This window comes from Crocodylus porosus, unplaced genomic scaffold (genome assembly GCF_001723895.1).
Source record: "Crocodylus porosus isolate Cpor-Errol unplaced genomic scaffold, CroPor_comp1, whole genome shotgun sequence".
NCBI classification, from domain to species: Eukaryota; Metazoa; Chordata; order Crocodylia; family Crocodylidae; genus Crocodylus; species Crocodylus porosus.
Window position 1 is genome coordinate 22,041,554 of NW_017728916.1, and position 15,839 is coordinate 22,057,392.

General features: G+C 37.8%; 1 protein-coding gene across 1 annotated transcript in view; it reads left to right on the forward strand.

The window, feature by feature from the left end:
• Window positions 1-13,986, forward strand: part of CHM (CHM, Rab escort protein 1) — a 146,406-nt gene extending 132,420 nt beyond the window's left edge. Inside the window, exons 13-15 of the mRNA XM_019536476.1 lie at window positions 1,936-2,034; window positions 6,454-6,623; window positions 11,833-13,986. Coding sequence (XP_019392021.1) covers window positions 1,936-2,034; window positions 6,454-6,623; window positions 11,833-12,015 — 452 coding nt within the window. The 3' untranslated portion in view covers window positions 12,016-13,986. The remainder of the gene's footprint in view (window positions 1-1,935; window positions 2,035-6,453; window positions 6,624-11,832) is intronic.
• Window positions 13,987-15,839: the final 1,853 nt, after the last annotated feature.

Sequence of the window (15,839 nt, forward strand, 5' to 3'; positions counted from 1 at the left end):
TAGTCTCTTGATGAGTCTGCATTACAGATGAGAATACTGAAATCCATCATTAATGTCATTCTTCCAAGACTTCAGAAGAAGAAAATAAATCTCTTGAGAACTTACAAGATTGTGGAAAGTCACCAAAGACACCTTAGCTTCTGCTATAGCGGGAAGGATTTTAAATTTGTAATTTCCATGTGGATGGAAATCAGGCTTCACTAAGGTAGACTAAAGAGGAGTTATTTCTTCCTTAAAATAAAAAGGAGGCCTGCCTACAGTAACTGGATAACTGTTTCCTCCAGTCCCTTTAATATACCAAATGTTATGCAGAGTCAGAGAGCAGCTACTGTCTGCCTTCAGGAACATAGTTTGTAGGGAATGAAGGGAAGATCAAATTATAGCCTCTATAGCTTGTTTTAGTCATTGTGTGAGAAAGATCTTTGGTTGTGTCTATGCCACCTCTGTGCCATTCTCAGAAGCACTTATACACTCCTGCTCTATGTCAACCAGCTCCCCAAAATGAAAGAAATGCACCTACCAGGAGTGTGTTCAGCACATACCTGTTGTTCTGAGGTGTGTGCAGTGTTTTCTCAGGTGGTATCTGATTGCTGTCACTTCTTTGATATACAGGCTGCAACTGTTGGTGTGTTCTGGAAGGCCAGCGCGGCAAGCAGTCTTCCAGATTCCAAAGGCGATGCAGAAAAACAGCCCAGATCTGTGTTAGGTAGCAAAAACTCAGAAAGGTTTATTGTCCTTGGACAGTACACCAGTTGGTCTGATTAACAGTCAGTCCACCTTAGTGAAGCTTGTCCTTGACAGGTAAAGACACTGTATATTGTTCACGTTCCCCTTGGTTTTCTACAAGGAACAGGTCTCTCAGCCCCCTGCATTTATATTTGCATGCCGCCCATCTTATATCAGTTCTTATCTCTCTTTGTCAAGATGTTCACCTCTACTTGTCATTTGCAAAGTTTACTCACATATGCTTCATTTCTTGCTAACTGTCTCATTAGTGAGTTCTTATACACTTGTCCTCAAGTTTTTCAGCTGCTGTTTTCATATTTATTTCTTTGAATCAGTGTCTTTTTGCTCATTAGAATTTTTTTTTCCTATCTTATCAGGTCATCCAACAGTCTTGAGGCCCTTTTCTTCCATACTGCTTTTTAGCACCGTAGCTTACTATAGCTTAGCATAACTATGGCCTAGCACAGGCAGAACTCCTGCGGTACCTGGCATCACTTTTAAATGCTCTTTCTTTGATGTACTTATTGACATGTGCCTGGCATCACTTTAAGGTGTGATGTGGACTCATTTCTGGGATTTGAAACAAGAGCAGGAGTGAGTGAGTGAGTGAGTGAGTGTGTGTGTGTGTGTGTGTTGGGGGGGAGGGTGTTCTTTAGGCAGCATTCACAGGAGTGATATAAAGGTGGTATAGAAGAGAGAAACAGAAACAAATAGCATATCTAAGTTACCAAATATTAACACATCTCACTTGAGCCAAAATCCTAACTTGGCTCTTGGGCTAGTTAGTCTTGTACATAATGCCTGTTTTTCCTGAAGTTTGTAATTGCAGCAGTTACTGCTCATTTTATTCCTCAGAATTCTGTAGGTTAAAGGAATAATCAGGGTCAGCTGACTAAGCAGATCTCACTTAAATCTAAGGAATGTCATCTAGACCACTCAGAACATCACTAGTTAGTTAAAAAGCCTTACTAACAAATCTATTTGCATTCAGATCTGGTTGGAAAATCACAAGGGTATTCTAGAAGTCTTCACAAAAAGGCTAAATGAAACTTTCTGTGGATGAATTTTTTGTTCATGAATATTTCCCTGGAATTTCTTATGTTCCTAAACCGCCTTCTTGCATCTGTTAAGGGCCTTTTGAAAACTGTAATCAATATTTGTATATCAGAGTGGTGGTAACCTTAATCAGTCTGTGTTCCTGTCCAACAGATTTAGTCCATTTAACCTGTTCATCAACTAAAACTGCTAAAGAAGATTTAGAGCCTGTCATACAGAAGTTGTTCATCCTAAATGATGCAAAAGAGACAGGTAAGACAAATAGATGTAGTATTATAAAATAATTTTACAAAAATGTAATTCAACCTTTGAACTAAAATGATTTCTACCGAACATCTAAATCTACTCTCAAGTTCACAACTTGCAGTTACCTACTTCTCATCTGCTTTTTGGGTATCAGTGTTCCAAATTTAAAGGGACAGCTTCAGTATTTGAGAGTGAGTGAGGCAATATGATTAGATAATTGCCGATTCTACCTATTTCCTTAATCCTTTAAAGCTTCAGACATTACTTTGTTCCAGCACTTTTCAATAAATGGAGCTGGACTATGAAGATAAATGTCCAGAAGTTAAAATGGAAGCTGAAAGCCTTTTCTGGTAGCTAGATTTCTGGCAAGTATTTCTTTGCATAAGTTAAGTTAAAAAAGCAATGCAAAACAGAAAACATGAATGACAGACAGATATTGCTGAAACAAAAATGCAGTTCCAAATGCATTACTAGTATTCATTCTTACTTTGTGTTTAATTATTTCCATGATTTTAATACTGGCATACCTCCCAAGAGAAAAAAATATCACAATAAGCTAGTGTTCTGCTTTTCTTTCCAGTCCCCCCAGATGCATCCTGGACCTTGTGCGCTTTCTTATTCCTTTCCTTTTGGTCTCTTTGTTTCTGCTGCTTCTCACTCTTCTGGTCTTCATCTTTTTCTTCTGTCAGTCCTTTTATTTTTTGTTTCTACCTGGAGTTATATGAATGCTAATTTGAAGAAGTGAATTGTACACATCATCGTGAACACCTGAGATTTCTAGCCCTCCTTATCTCTTGTAATGAGTTCCAAAGCTTTTGCCCTATTAAGAAAGCCCTGCCAGGTGCTTTCATGAGCTTCACCATTGAAGTAAACAGTTTCATAGTTCCTGAACTACTGAGGTGCTGAGGAATGCAGATGTTGCAAAAGGGAATGCTTTCTAGGGCTCTATTTTGAGCCAATACCACAGAAAGCTTGAAATTTAGAAACCAAGACTTAAAATTTGTATCACATGAAGAGCCCATGTAGTGAGTGGAGAGTAATATGCTAAGCAACGTCTGCTGCTACAGACTAAACCTATTAAAGCTCCTTTAATGTTAGAATGTTAGTACTTAAATAAGTTGCAATGTCTCTCTCTGAGAAGATCTCTTTGTTTCTATTGAGTTATGACTTTGAACTAAAAAGTAGTTATTATGAACCATTTTAATACAGGCAACCCCTGCTTAGCACTCTTAATTGGTTCCAGAAAAACCAAGCACTAAGTGAGACCACGCTAAGTGAAACCCATTTGCCCATATAGGAATTAATGTAAATACAAGTAATTGGTTACTATGGCTTCTTGCCGCTGCTTCTCGTCACTGCCATCTCTCCCCAATAGCCTGCTGGCCACTTCAGTCCTACGTGCCAGCCCAGGCCTGCATTCCTGCTGCCTCACCCTGGGCCCCTGCTGGCCTTGGCCCCAGGCACCAATGCAGGCTCTGCGCTGATGCCCGTCCCCCGCACTTACCGCTTCTCAGCGCCGCCGCCTCTGCCCACCCACCCACTGGCCCCACGTGCCAGCCTGGGCACCAGCACTCCTGCTGCCCTGCTCTGGGCATGGGCCCCTACCAGCCAGGACCCCGCACTCCTGCTGCCCCACCCTGGGTGCAGGCCCCCACTGGCCCTGGGCACTGGCACAGGCCCCGCACTCTTTGTTGCTACTGCTGCTTCAGCTGGTGAACTCAGGCAGTGGAGCATTCCACAGGAACAGGGTAGACATTTGCAGCCAGCCAGGAACAGGAGGGTTAGCAGCGTCCCCACCACGTACCAGCCGGCTGTACACCCCACCCTGCTCCCAGCTGGCTGCAAAATCACCTCCCCACATGGGATGCTGTACCGCCCCACCAGTCTGTATTCACCAGCCATGCCTGACTTCTCCCCACACCCCCATGCTCATGCCCACCCCCAACTTGCTGCCACTCACCACACTTGCTGCTGCCACCGCCATCACTGCTTCTTCCTGTCAAAACTCTCTGATTCTACTGAGTACTATAGTAAAACTCACTGAGCATTCTGTGAAACCGAGTATCAATTTGAAATGAGCGCTATAGCAAAATAGCGCTAATCAAAACCACGTTAAGCAGGGGCTGCCTGTAATCAACTGTCATAATTTAATAGCTTGCATAATAAGTATTCACTATCACACTTCATTCTTAACCTCCTGGAATTATAATTTTCCTGTATTAAGATCCAGTCTCTTTCGTACTGAAAGGCTGCTTCTTCCTTGTTTTCTTTTTCGTCACTTCACTTGTATACTAATATTAATCAAGTCTGTGTGCTATCAGCACGTTGGTTTTTCTGTTAGTACACATTTGTTGCAGCTTTTTATAGAAGGTACTATTGATTATATAGTTAAAACAACAGATAGTTAAAGACAGTTCGTTATAACTTACCATGACTATGTTTTTCAGCAGCCAAGATTCCTACGACCTCTTACAATGTTTTGTAAAGAGTTAATAATTAGTCGCACAGAATTTATTTTTACTACTGTTTTTTAATTCAGCTACTTCTGTAAATGGCATTAATAAATAAATGTTCTTGTAATCAAAAAATCCTAATACAACCTCTGGCTTGGTTTAAGTAGCATGTGATTCTTTTCTGATATGCAGAAAAAGCTCTGTGGTGCATCCCCCAGTTTTTATAAAAAATACTTTGAAAAATCACTTTTTATAAGATATGAATAAAATTTAAACAGCTTACTTCTTTGGGCTTTAGAAGCAGATAGCTAGGGGACTAGAAATAAAATTCATAAAGAGGAGGGGCTTTTACTTGTGTGATATTCTCCTTTTATTCTGAAATGTATTTATTTTTTCTGATCTGATTATATAATTGAAGTCCACAATACTGTATATGACAGCTCTGAATTGAAAGATATAACTTGTACCGTACTTTTTTAAAAGCAATATTATCTGCCTCTGATAGAATCAAGTAATAAGATTAAAAAAAAATTTAAAACTTGGCCTGGAGTTTAGTAGCTTCCTGTTTTTTAGGAGGGTTTTTTATATTAATCTTAATGTTTAAAGTGATACAGTTTTGAAGTGATATATTGTTTAGAAACTGACTGAAATTCTTTTGTAGGAACTCTGATCAGAGGGGTCCTCAGGTGCACTGAGGCACTGAAAAGCTAGTTTTCACTGACACATAGGCCTTTTTATCATCAGGATGAGGTAGTGGTCGTATTTTAATTAAAATGTCAGAACAAATACTGTTGGAGTTATTGAAAATGAATCACCAGATAAAGTGAGCACTGGGCCATGGCAGGTCAAAGAGGCAAAGTCACCTGGAGAAGAGGACTCCATTCATTTTCCTGCCTAAATGAGGAAGAAGTAACTTTTATGAGAATATGAACTTTTTAATACATTAAAGTGCATCTTGCTCTGTATTAAATCTCAGACGTTCACAGGCTGAGTTTAATTCATATTTTAAAATTGTTAACATGCTTTTTATTTTTAAATAAAATAGTTGACAATCATAACAATAATGTAGATTTATCCTTCCACTTGCTGTCTTGTATTCAGATGCCTTTAAAATATTTGCTTGAGTTTTTCTGAATCTCAGCATTACCATCTGACATGCAAGTTTTTTCCTTAGACAAATCTAACATAATTTTTTATGAGGAATAATGTTTTAATGCAGGACAATAATGCTGGCATCATTTATTTTAGAAGAGAGAGAATACCAAGAAAAATGGAGAGAATTTGCCTAAATAAATAGCATTTATCAGTATTAGTATTATGCATTCTTCCGTTGTATTGCTGCTGTTGAAATCTGTAATCTTACTATTCTGAGGTCTTAATAGATGTTTGCATAGAATATGTTCATAGGTGTTCCCAGAATGATATGTAGGCTGCAAGCAGATGTCACATTTGTCCTGGGAGAAAACATTTTATCCCGGACAAAGTTCAGTTGTTCAGACAGACATTTGATATTATTTGCTTTTGAAATAAAGAGTATTCAAGGCAACATCAACTAGTGAGAAGGGCTGAAAAATGTGTTGTACTTTACAACTGGTAGCTTCAGAATAAGGGAATTGACATAGTACATGTTGATGTGTGATAGGGTCTCTAAGCAAGCCAGGAATTATAAAGAATGTTATATTAATTTATGTTAACACAAAAACTTTATTCGAAAGTTAAAATTTGTAATAATCCATGAAGATTTATAACATAAAGGGCTTCTAGAAACCATAATAATAATAATAGAATAATAGTATAATAATAATAGCATTAAAAGTGCTATTAGTATATTTTAGTGCCTTTTAAAAATATATATTTATACTCTATTACAGTAATTTCATGATAATAAATTTGACTTTTTTATTATGTTGAATTACCTAGATCTCTTATTATATTTTAACACTGGTCACTGAAAAATTCTCTTACTATTTAGAGTCTGAAAATGGAGGAGGATTGGAAAAGCCCAGAGTTCTTTGGGCAGTATACTTCAACATGAGAGATTCTGCAGGCATTGACAGAAATTCTTATGACAGTTTACCTCCAAATGTCTATATCTGTTCTGGACCAGACTGTGCTTTAGGAAATGACTATGCTGTCAAACAGGTAAGGGATGTCAGTTTTTTAGCTTTGTGGTTCAGTATAAAGCCTAAAAAGTTACAGTACAGTACAAAACAAAGTGGATTGTCAATATAGCTTTCATGCTTCATAGATCTGGTAAGTCTTTAAAACTTTTAGAAAAAGAGGTTGAAAATTTGTGGGTGCACAGGAAGAGCAGCTAATATAGTATGATGTGAAAGAAGTCTGGAAAGTGGGAGCAGAGAAAAAGCAAGGCACCATTCAGAAACAGTTGGGTAGAACACAGGGTTAAGAGACAGGGAAAGAAATATGAACATAGTGCAATATAAAAATAGAGGTAAAGCTTCAACTTAATGGGAGGAGAGCAGAAAGGGAAGCTTTTGAATCAAGAAAGTGGATGTAGCTGGAAATGGTTCTTTGGTATCAAGATATTTTGCTTTCTCAGAGGTGAGAGAAGAAGTCCAAAATATATAGCCTTTGTTCACAAAGGAGATAGCCAAAGAACAGCCAGGTTTTCCGGAGTGAACTCTGTTTTTGTAGAGAATGAAACAGCACACATCAAGAAGGGTCAGAAAAATCAAAGCTAGAGTAAATTTTGTGGAGTAAGATTTCAAAGTACAGTGAGGCTGTAGTCACACAACATCTGTTACCTTTCTGTAAGGTAATTACAGCATATGAATTTTCAGATAATTAGAAATAAATGGGTTGAATAATCTAAAATAAATTTCATAATCTTTTTTGATATAAACCCAACAGGGACTGAAACAATGATTAAATAATGTATGTAATTTTGATACAAACTCATCCTAAAAGCCATAAATATCACAATAGTATAGCTGTTCCAGGGCATTAAACAACAGTCAAAATACTTGAGCGCTGGCTACTTTTAAAATCACAGATGACCACACTTAAAGGCTTTGGCAATATGTGACTTGCTCATATCACTTCTCATATGAGGAATACATACCATATATAATAAAATAGCATGTTAGTCTGTTCACGTACTTGAACTAGTCCTCTACCAACATCATAAGCCTTAACTTGAATTTGGTCCTCAATATTTGGGCATCTGTATTCTATTAACTAACCCCCCATGTTAAATCACCAATGACTTGTCTGAGGCAGTAGGAAATATAAAATAGTGGTGTTCAACAAAATATAGGGTCACCCATTGCTTTGGTGAGGGGGAGGACAGAACACAACCATATGGTGCAATAGAAAGGTGGGGAAGTAACTTCAGCCTCTGTTAACTTTAGGTTAAATGAAGTCACCCAAATACCCAAGGTGGAAGTGTAAAATGTCTTCTACTTCCTTTACGTATCTCTTTTTTTGCTGTCTCTATTATTGAGCAGTAGAGTAATAAGGGACCAAGTGTCCCCATTTTACTAAACCCAGAAAAGGAGGACTTTTCTGAAGAGTTATCTTTAAATGCCCATCTTGTAAGAAAGGTGGGCAATTGAGGCATGCATTGCAGTTGTTTCTGTAGTAAGAATGCCTTCATGCTAGAGTTGCTTCAGTTCTGGTATGCACAAATGTTTTACACCCAGAATTTTTAAAGCTTTGTATGCCAACTTTTTACCAGTTGCAGTTTTTTTATGACTAAGTCATAAACCCCTAAAAATAAGGAACTATAACAGAATGGCTGACACAGCCTGAACTATAGGGTCAGAGCACCATAATTAAGGGCTAATAGTACTCTTCACTTTGTTTTATAAGGTAATAATTTGTTTCCCAAGAGGATAAACTGAGAATAAAAGATTATAGAGAGAAAAGTAGTGCAAGGCCATTAGTATAGTAGCTCTGTTAAACTGAGAATGATTTGTTTAAAAATATATTATTAAACAATTGTATGATCAGGGGACAGCAGGGCAGGCCCTATGAGGACAGGCTGCAGGACCTGAACCTGTTCAGCCTCCATGAGAAGGCTGAGGGGGGATCTTGTGGCCTGTTATAAACTAGTCAGGGGGGATCAGCAGGCATTGGGGGAGTCACTGTTCCCCCGTGCACTGCCAGGAGTGACCAGGAATAACGGTCACAAGCTGGCAGAGGGTAGATTTAGGTTAGATATCAGGAGGCACTACTTCACAGTCAGGGCGGCTAGGGTCTGGAACCAGCTTCCAAGAGAAGTGGTGCAGGCTCCTACCCTGGGGGTGTTTAAGAGGAGGTTAGATGAACATCTTGCTGGGGTCATTTGACCCCAGTATTCTTTCCTGCCATGGCAGGGGGTCGGACTAGATGATCTGCTCAGGTCCCTTCCTACCCTACAAACTATGAAACTATGAATTAACATTTTAAACTGTGCAAATAAAAGACTACTTAGATATGTTTTTAAAACTAATGAGCATCATATTTACAGTACACTTCACCATGTGGCATGCTGTGGTCTAGCTAAATCATCCTGTGTGTACTGCTATCCATTTCAGGATCATCTTTGCTTTTTCATTCTAATTCCATATCCTTATACATATAAATAATATCATAAATGAAATCTACAGCTATTTGTAAATTTAAAAATTCCAGTTGCTAATGTTTTTTCTCGGAAGGGCATTCAGGAGCTAAAAAGAACATAAGGAAAAGCATAAGTGGCTGAAGCGGTTCATTTGCAGAGAGAATCTGTGTAGTTCATCTAAGCAATTACTGGGTTTACCAGGGATGTTGTTTATATCTTTTACATATTTATAAAAACTACAAAAATAAGAAAAGTATTTTAGTGAGAAACAGAGATGTAACTTGAAGTGGGAATGGAGTAAATGTAAGAAAGGGAAAATGTAGGCTGAGAATAAGTCAAAATTGACTGAAAATGAGAAATCAAGCTGTGGACTAACCTTTCTAAGATGTGATAGAGTGCAGTCTGACTTCTAGAGTAGATTCCTGTTTCCCTGTTTTAGTTGGGTTCCACTGGCATTTCCATATTACCAGTTCTTATAGATTTTTGTATTGTTGCTTTTCTCTTACCATGATTTTTTGTAGATAACTTCATTGCCTAAAACCAAAACAAAATTACATAAACCTCACTTTTTGATATTCCTTCTGTTAAAAAATCCCAGGTCCTAGTAGGTCCTGAATCTAATGCTCACATCCATGATGGAGCCAATGTTTGAGTCTTTGGCAGCCTTCTTCTTTCTTCAGCTATGTAAGAAAGAAGCCTTATAAGTGACTTTTATTGCAGTGAGAAAAGTGGATAAAATCTAAGAGCCTATGGTAGATCCCTGTTCTGTTTTCTATCTTGGTAAGATTGTGATACCCTGGGGAGCGGGAGGGGGAGCTGCTACCGTGGCACCTAATTCTCCTCTCCCTTGGTCTGACCTGTCTCTTGGCTCTCCAGCTTAAGCCCTGCTTCACCTCAGACTCTTTCCTGCCATACCTTCAATGTTATTCTGTTTGTTGTTGAGGGAGGGAGTCCCTGGGGCCAGGAGTTACCTCCTTGGTTGCCTCAGCTGGGGCCTGTACTCCCCCTCAAGTGCTTCCCCTTTAAGGGAGTGCTCCCAGAGGTTTCTTAGCACTTGTCTGGGCCTTGCTGTCACAGCCATGGCCCCCGTTTCCTCTGGCCGCACCTTCAGCCTTCATCTACTCTTTAAGACCTCGGTGTCCAGGTACCAACCCTATCTTTGCAGCAGCCCCTCCTGGGGCTTCAGTCTCAGCATGCCAGTTTCTGTCCCTTTAGTTTAGGACTAGCTTCTGGTGTAAATATCAGGGACATGCCACCCCCCTGGTTCATGGTTTCCTCTACCGCTGCATCCACAGCCTGGTCCTCCAATTCAAACAGAACAAAAACACAAGCCAGGTGCTTCACAATACAAGTAGTTTGGGGGTAAATGTATCCTGTAGGCACTACCTCAGTCAAAGCCTTCTTCCCCAACTTCCCTAGGTAGCTTGGGTGCCTGTCTGTCTCCAGGGGCCCCTCACTCCTACCAGCTCATCTCCCTGTTGCAGGCAGGGGCTGCCTCCTGCATGGTCAGAGGCCGGGTTTATCTCCCTAAGTCAAGTCTCCTTCTGGTCATGTAACTGGGTCTTCTGCACCCAGTGACCAAGTATAGCTAATTGCTTCATTGGCTACCTGGCCTTATTAGTTCTGAGTCTACTCCTTACTGCCCTTCCTGGCCCAAGTCCCTGACCCTCTTGGGCCTTTTCTAGTAATGGGCTGGGGTGCCCTGTTACAGCTATACTCGAGGACTTGCCTCCCATCTCAACTTAAAGCTGTCACTGAATTTCATTTCCACCAACAGATCAATTTGTTCAGGGCCTTACTTCTCTAGATCTGAGAAATCTTTATGCATGCTTGATATGTCAAGAGCTTTGTCCTTGGCATAGAGTTCAACACTTCAGAAACTGTCTAGCTTTTTGTCTCTGTATCATAAGGGATCCAAAATTGCAGCAATTTCAGCTCACATGTTCAGTTGAATCGTGAACGGTGTCAGACTCTGAGAAACTACTGAAATGGACCCAGCATTGATGCTTAGTCCCCATTACATCCAAGCTGATGTGACTCAGTAACTTCCTACGAAGTTTTCTGTTGCTGACTTCTACTGGGCAGCCACAAAAAGCTTGATACCTTTTTTATCAGGCACTCCACCATCACCAAACCTGCATGACATTTGGGACTGCTGTAGAGTCTCTACATTGAAAATCTGTGACAAAAGAAACAAGTTATGTAGAAGTGAAATTCTTTGATACAGGTTTTCCATATGCACTTTTTATGTACCCCCTCCCTCCATCCTTTTTTTTTTCTTCCCAGTCATTTTATAATTCTGAGACCTGCAATTGAGAGGAAACTGAGGAACAGAAAACATGGACTTCCCTTTATGTTCTGTATGTAATACAAGGAGGGGTCTGATGAAGGTGTGGTACTGCTATAGGTACTGCTAGGGCAAAAGTTTGAATACTTGAATCCACACCAAGAGTGAAAATGTGCACATGGACAACACAGATTGACGAATTCCACTTACTGTAGGGCAGAAGGCAGGACAGGCTGGCATCCTGCCCTGCCTTTAGCTTGACTTCAGACTAACATGGCTAACTACCTCTTTCTACTTAGTGGTAAGTAACTTCTCTATCTGTGATGCTTCACTCCATTGAATTCCCATCTTTCTGGGGGAAAGGAGGGAATATATTTCCTAAGCGTTTCCCCGATGTGGTCAATTCTGTGACATCAAACTATTTTAATCTTAAAATCATTACATGTAGTGCAGTGTATTAAATATCAACCTTAAATTAATTTTATGTTGTCTCTGAACAGGCTGAGACAATATTTCAAGAAATGTTTCCAAAGGAGGAATTTTGCCCACCACCACCAAATCCAGAAGATATTGTCTATGATGGAGATGGAACTCAGCCAGAAGATCCTGGATTCAGTATTTCACCTGAGCCAGAAGCAGAGCCCCTGCCTGAAGAAAGCAGCACAGAAGAGCACAATGAATAATAATAATAATAATAATAATAATAAAAAGCCTAAACCCAATATCACTATCATCTCAGTGGAAGATTTGGACCTGGTCTGGGGGTAACCGTTTTGTTTATTATTCACTATCTTTATAATTAGGTTTAATTCTACTTTACCTCTTTAAATACCTTCATTGATTGCAATTGTACTGCTTAGAGTAATATTCATCTCTTCTAGGAGTGTTAAAAGCTGATCCAAAATCACTTAAGACAAGATATTTAAGGTTCATATAATTTCCTTGAAAAGACTTTAGGTATATTTGTGAGATGAAGGAATCTTTCTAAAATCAAGTGCATGCTTCAAAATAGTCAATAGAAACAAAAATTATGAGTCAATTTAACTTCCAAAGGGACAGATCTTCAGTTAGTATACACTATTTTGAAGTCAATGGCTCTGTGAAAATTTACCAGTGGAAGATTTGTCTCCTTTAAACTGCTTATGGGGTAGGGCACTAAAGAGTGTTGGCAGTTCTGGGACAGCAAGCTTTTATTTGCTGTTAAAAGCTCTTCTTAATTTGAAAGTTGTTTTTGAAGTATATAATATAACATCCTTAAATAGTTTTGAAATCAGTATCATTCCATTTATTCATATTAAGCCAAAATAAAGTATAAGCTAGTAAATATGCTTGGTCTCATTTGAAATTATATATTAGAAATATTAAGAATTGAATACCATACTTGTGTGATAAAGTGTCCAGGTTTCAATTTTGTTTGCAAGTGACTGACAGTCCAGTCAGGAAGAACATATCAATACTGGACATTCTTGCAGAATTAAGAACCATAAATTCAGTATGCTTGGAATCTTCATGAAGATTTAGTTTCAACAAAAAATAAGGCACCAGATGAACACATTTAAGTATTTGCAAGATTAAAAGATATACATTATTAAAACAGAATTGTTGGCTGTTGTTTTTCTTGAGGGAAAAGTTACTGATTATAATTGCAGTTGTGTTAATTCATTTGAAGTAATAGGTCTAAAATTATGTAAATTATGCATTTTGTAATGATAAATCATAAACATATTTATACGAGAATTTTATAAATTGTATTTATAAACTTGGTTTCTATATAGAGTTACGAAACCCAGACATTTCTTGCAAAGATTAATTAAAGTAATAGACTCCCAGCCCTCCTTTGAACCATATTTTGAACTTATATAACCAAAAGGAAAACAAAGTAGTTAGCAGTGTCTTTTCTTAGAAGCAAAAGATTTACTTGAGGTCAAAAAGGCACTGTGGGTCAGTAATGTCTATAAGTATATGTGCTGGGTAAACTTAAATATGGTAATAGTAATGTTTTAAATACTATACATCAATAACATGCCATCAAATTATGACTGTTCAGTATTGGCAGATATTTATTGACACAACTCTGCTTTTTGTACAGTTTTCCAGTGAATGTGCCTGCCTTGAAAATGGCTTTGTGCCATAAAGGTTAATTTATTTATTTTTTTACAACATAGCTAACACAGTTATTCTCTGTTTTACATCATACTACAAAGTCCAACTTGCATTTCACAAATATGTTAATGTTTAGAGTCTGTTAGTATTTAGAATGTGTTAGTGTTTAGCGTTAGTTACATTTAGGCTTTTATTTAATAGACATCCATGAGTGTAATCCTAAAGTCCTCAAAAGAATGTAGTTGAAAATTGTTTTGATTGCTAAATGATAATGCTAGTGATCATTGGAATGCTTGAAATTAGTGCTTATTTACAAGTGGCAAAAGATAGCCTACCTCTTCATTCTCAGCTATCATTTTTGTATGTACCAGAAAGCATGCACATAAAAAGGTAATTATATTTATAGGGTAACAAATGTGTTAAAAGGTTAAGATGAGGACCTGTTTTCTGTTTGCCATTCAGTAACCTGACCATGTTTGAGTTCTTGTCTTTTATGTTTATGGACAAATTACATTTGTTCTATGAAAATTAAAGTTTTGGTTGCAAATGCATTTTCCTGTGTCTTATTTCAGTTGTTTTTTAAAAAAGCAGCTAGCTCAAAGTCTTATTGTACTATTTTTTCAATGTCTGTTGTGTTATTGATGATATGATGAAACTTAAATGAATCAAAAGAAATTTACATAATAAAAGTGTGTCAAATAAAAATCCTCGTTATGTTAGATGTTCAAGTTCAGTTAAAACAAGGACTGCATAACCTTCAAATTACAGACCATGACTTTATACTACGTTCATTGTCTAAAAACTGTTTTCATGTCTTACTCAGGTAGTGAATAGATATCTAAGATGTTCTTTCTAGAAGAGTTGAGTACCCAACAACTTATTTTCAATAGTATAGATAAGAGACTGTTGATCTTTTATTTTACAGAAACTGTGCCATTTCATTCTTGATTTAAATGATTTAAACATACTAAGTGAGGGTTAGGCTTATTTGAAGTAGTTTTTAAGACTTGTCAGACAGGATGTATTCAAAAGATAACATGACTTTTTAAAAAATGGCAATTTATCTGTGGGATTATTAATAAATCAAGTTAAAGAAAGATAAGGTTAATTGAATTTTTAAACAAGTAGCTGTATTATCCTTCAAGCACCTTGGAGCTCATACAATATTCACACCTTTTTTCTAACGAGTGCTTTGATATGTTTGAATTCCTTTTTTAATGAGTGCTTTCTTTTTAACTTTGGTTAATTGAATTAACCCTTCATATGCAGCCTCACAATTTGATACCATTTTCCTTTCTTAGTGTTATATTGTCTGGTGTGTATGACAGCAATCAGTTATTCTTTCCTTACAACCATATTCAGCCCAGAAACTGCTACGTCTGCTTTTTCTTGCAATGATGATGCTTAGGGCCATTTGACAGGTAATCATTAGAACCTGGATCCTTGCAGACTATGGGGTCTTTCTCCTATCATTGCAGGGGGATTTATGTGGGTAACTCCCATTACTGCTAATGGGACTTGCATGTGTAAATCCTCCTTGCAACAATGGGAAAATTGACCCCTAATAAGAAATTCCTTTTGTGCTAGACTTGCTGATTCAGGACTGTCCAGGAATTACCAGCTCTTGTATGGAGGCCTGAAGTACAGAGGAGATGCTAGCACTCTGTCATCTTAGTGGGATACTGAGAGTAGAAAACAGGAATTTAAGAGGTTTGTAAGGAATATTTAATGCTGTGTGTTCACTATTCATTTTTGGTTATATTGACAGATTTCCCATAACAATTCTGTATTTTTTCATATAGCAAACTCTGATTTCCTTTTTCTTTTTTTTATGGAGTTTACCGGGGTGGTTTTACTTCAACAATTCATCTTTTATAGTAATGTATCCTTCTAAACATCACTTTATTTCAGCAGCATCAGGGCAGTTTAGTAACAGTTTGCTAGTAATCCATTAACTAATAGGAAGTAGAAGAGAACATTAAATTTATAAGCACTGTAAAAGACTTGATCATTTATTTTTCAATGTTCTCGCCAGTCAAGTCCTCTAAAAACATTGTTAAACATTCAGTTTCTTCAAAAATGGATACCTTTTCTCTAAACTTTCTTGCATACCCATTCAAAGAAGCTTTTAAATGCATTCTGCAATGTGGAACTGCATATAAGTAACGTATTGGACTAGATTTGCTTTAGAATAAGAAAACAAAATAAGAAAGTATTAAGCCTGCTCTAACACATTACTGGGCTGTCTAGGCCTCTGACGTGTGTGTGTGTGTGTATGTGTGACGTGAGTGTGTTAATCTTTATAAGAGCCTAAATACAAGTAATAGAACGTTCTTTACAGAACCACTATGAGAATGTAAGTCACAGATCCCATAAAAGACTACAGGGATCATCTGTGTGGCTT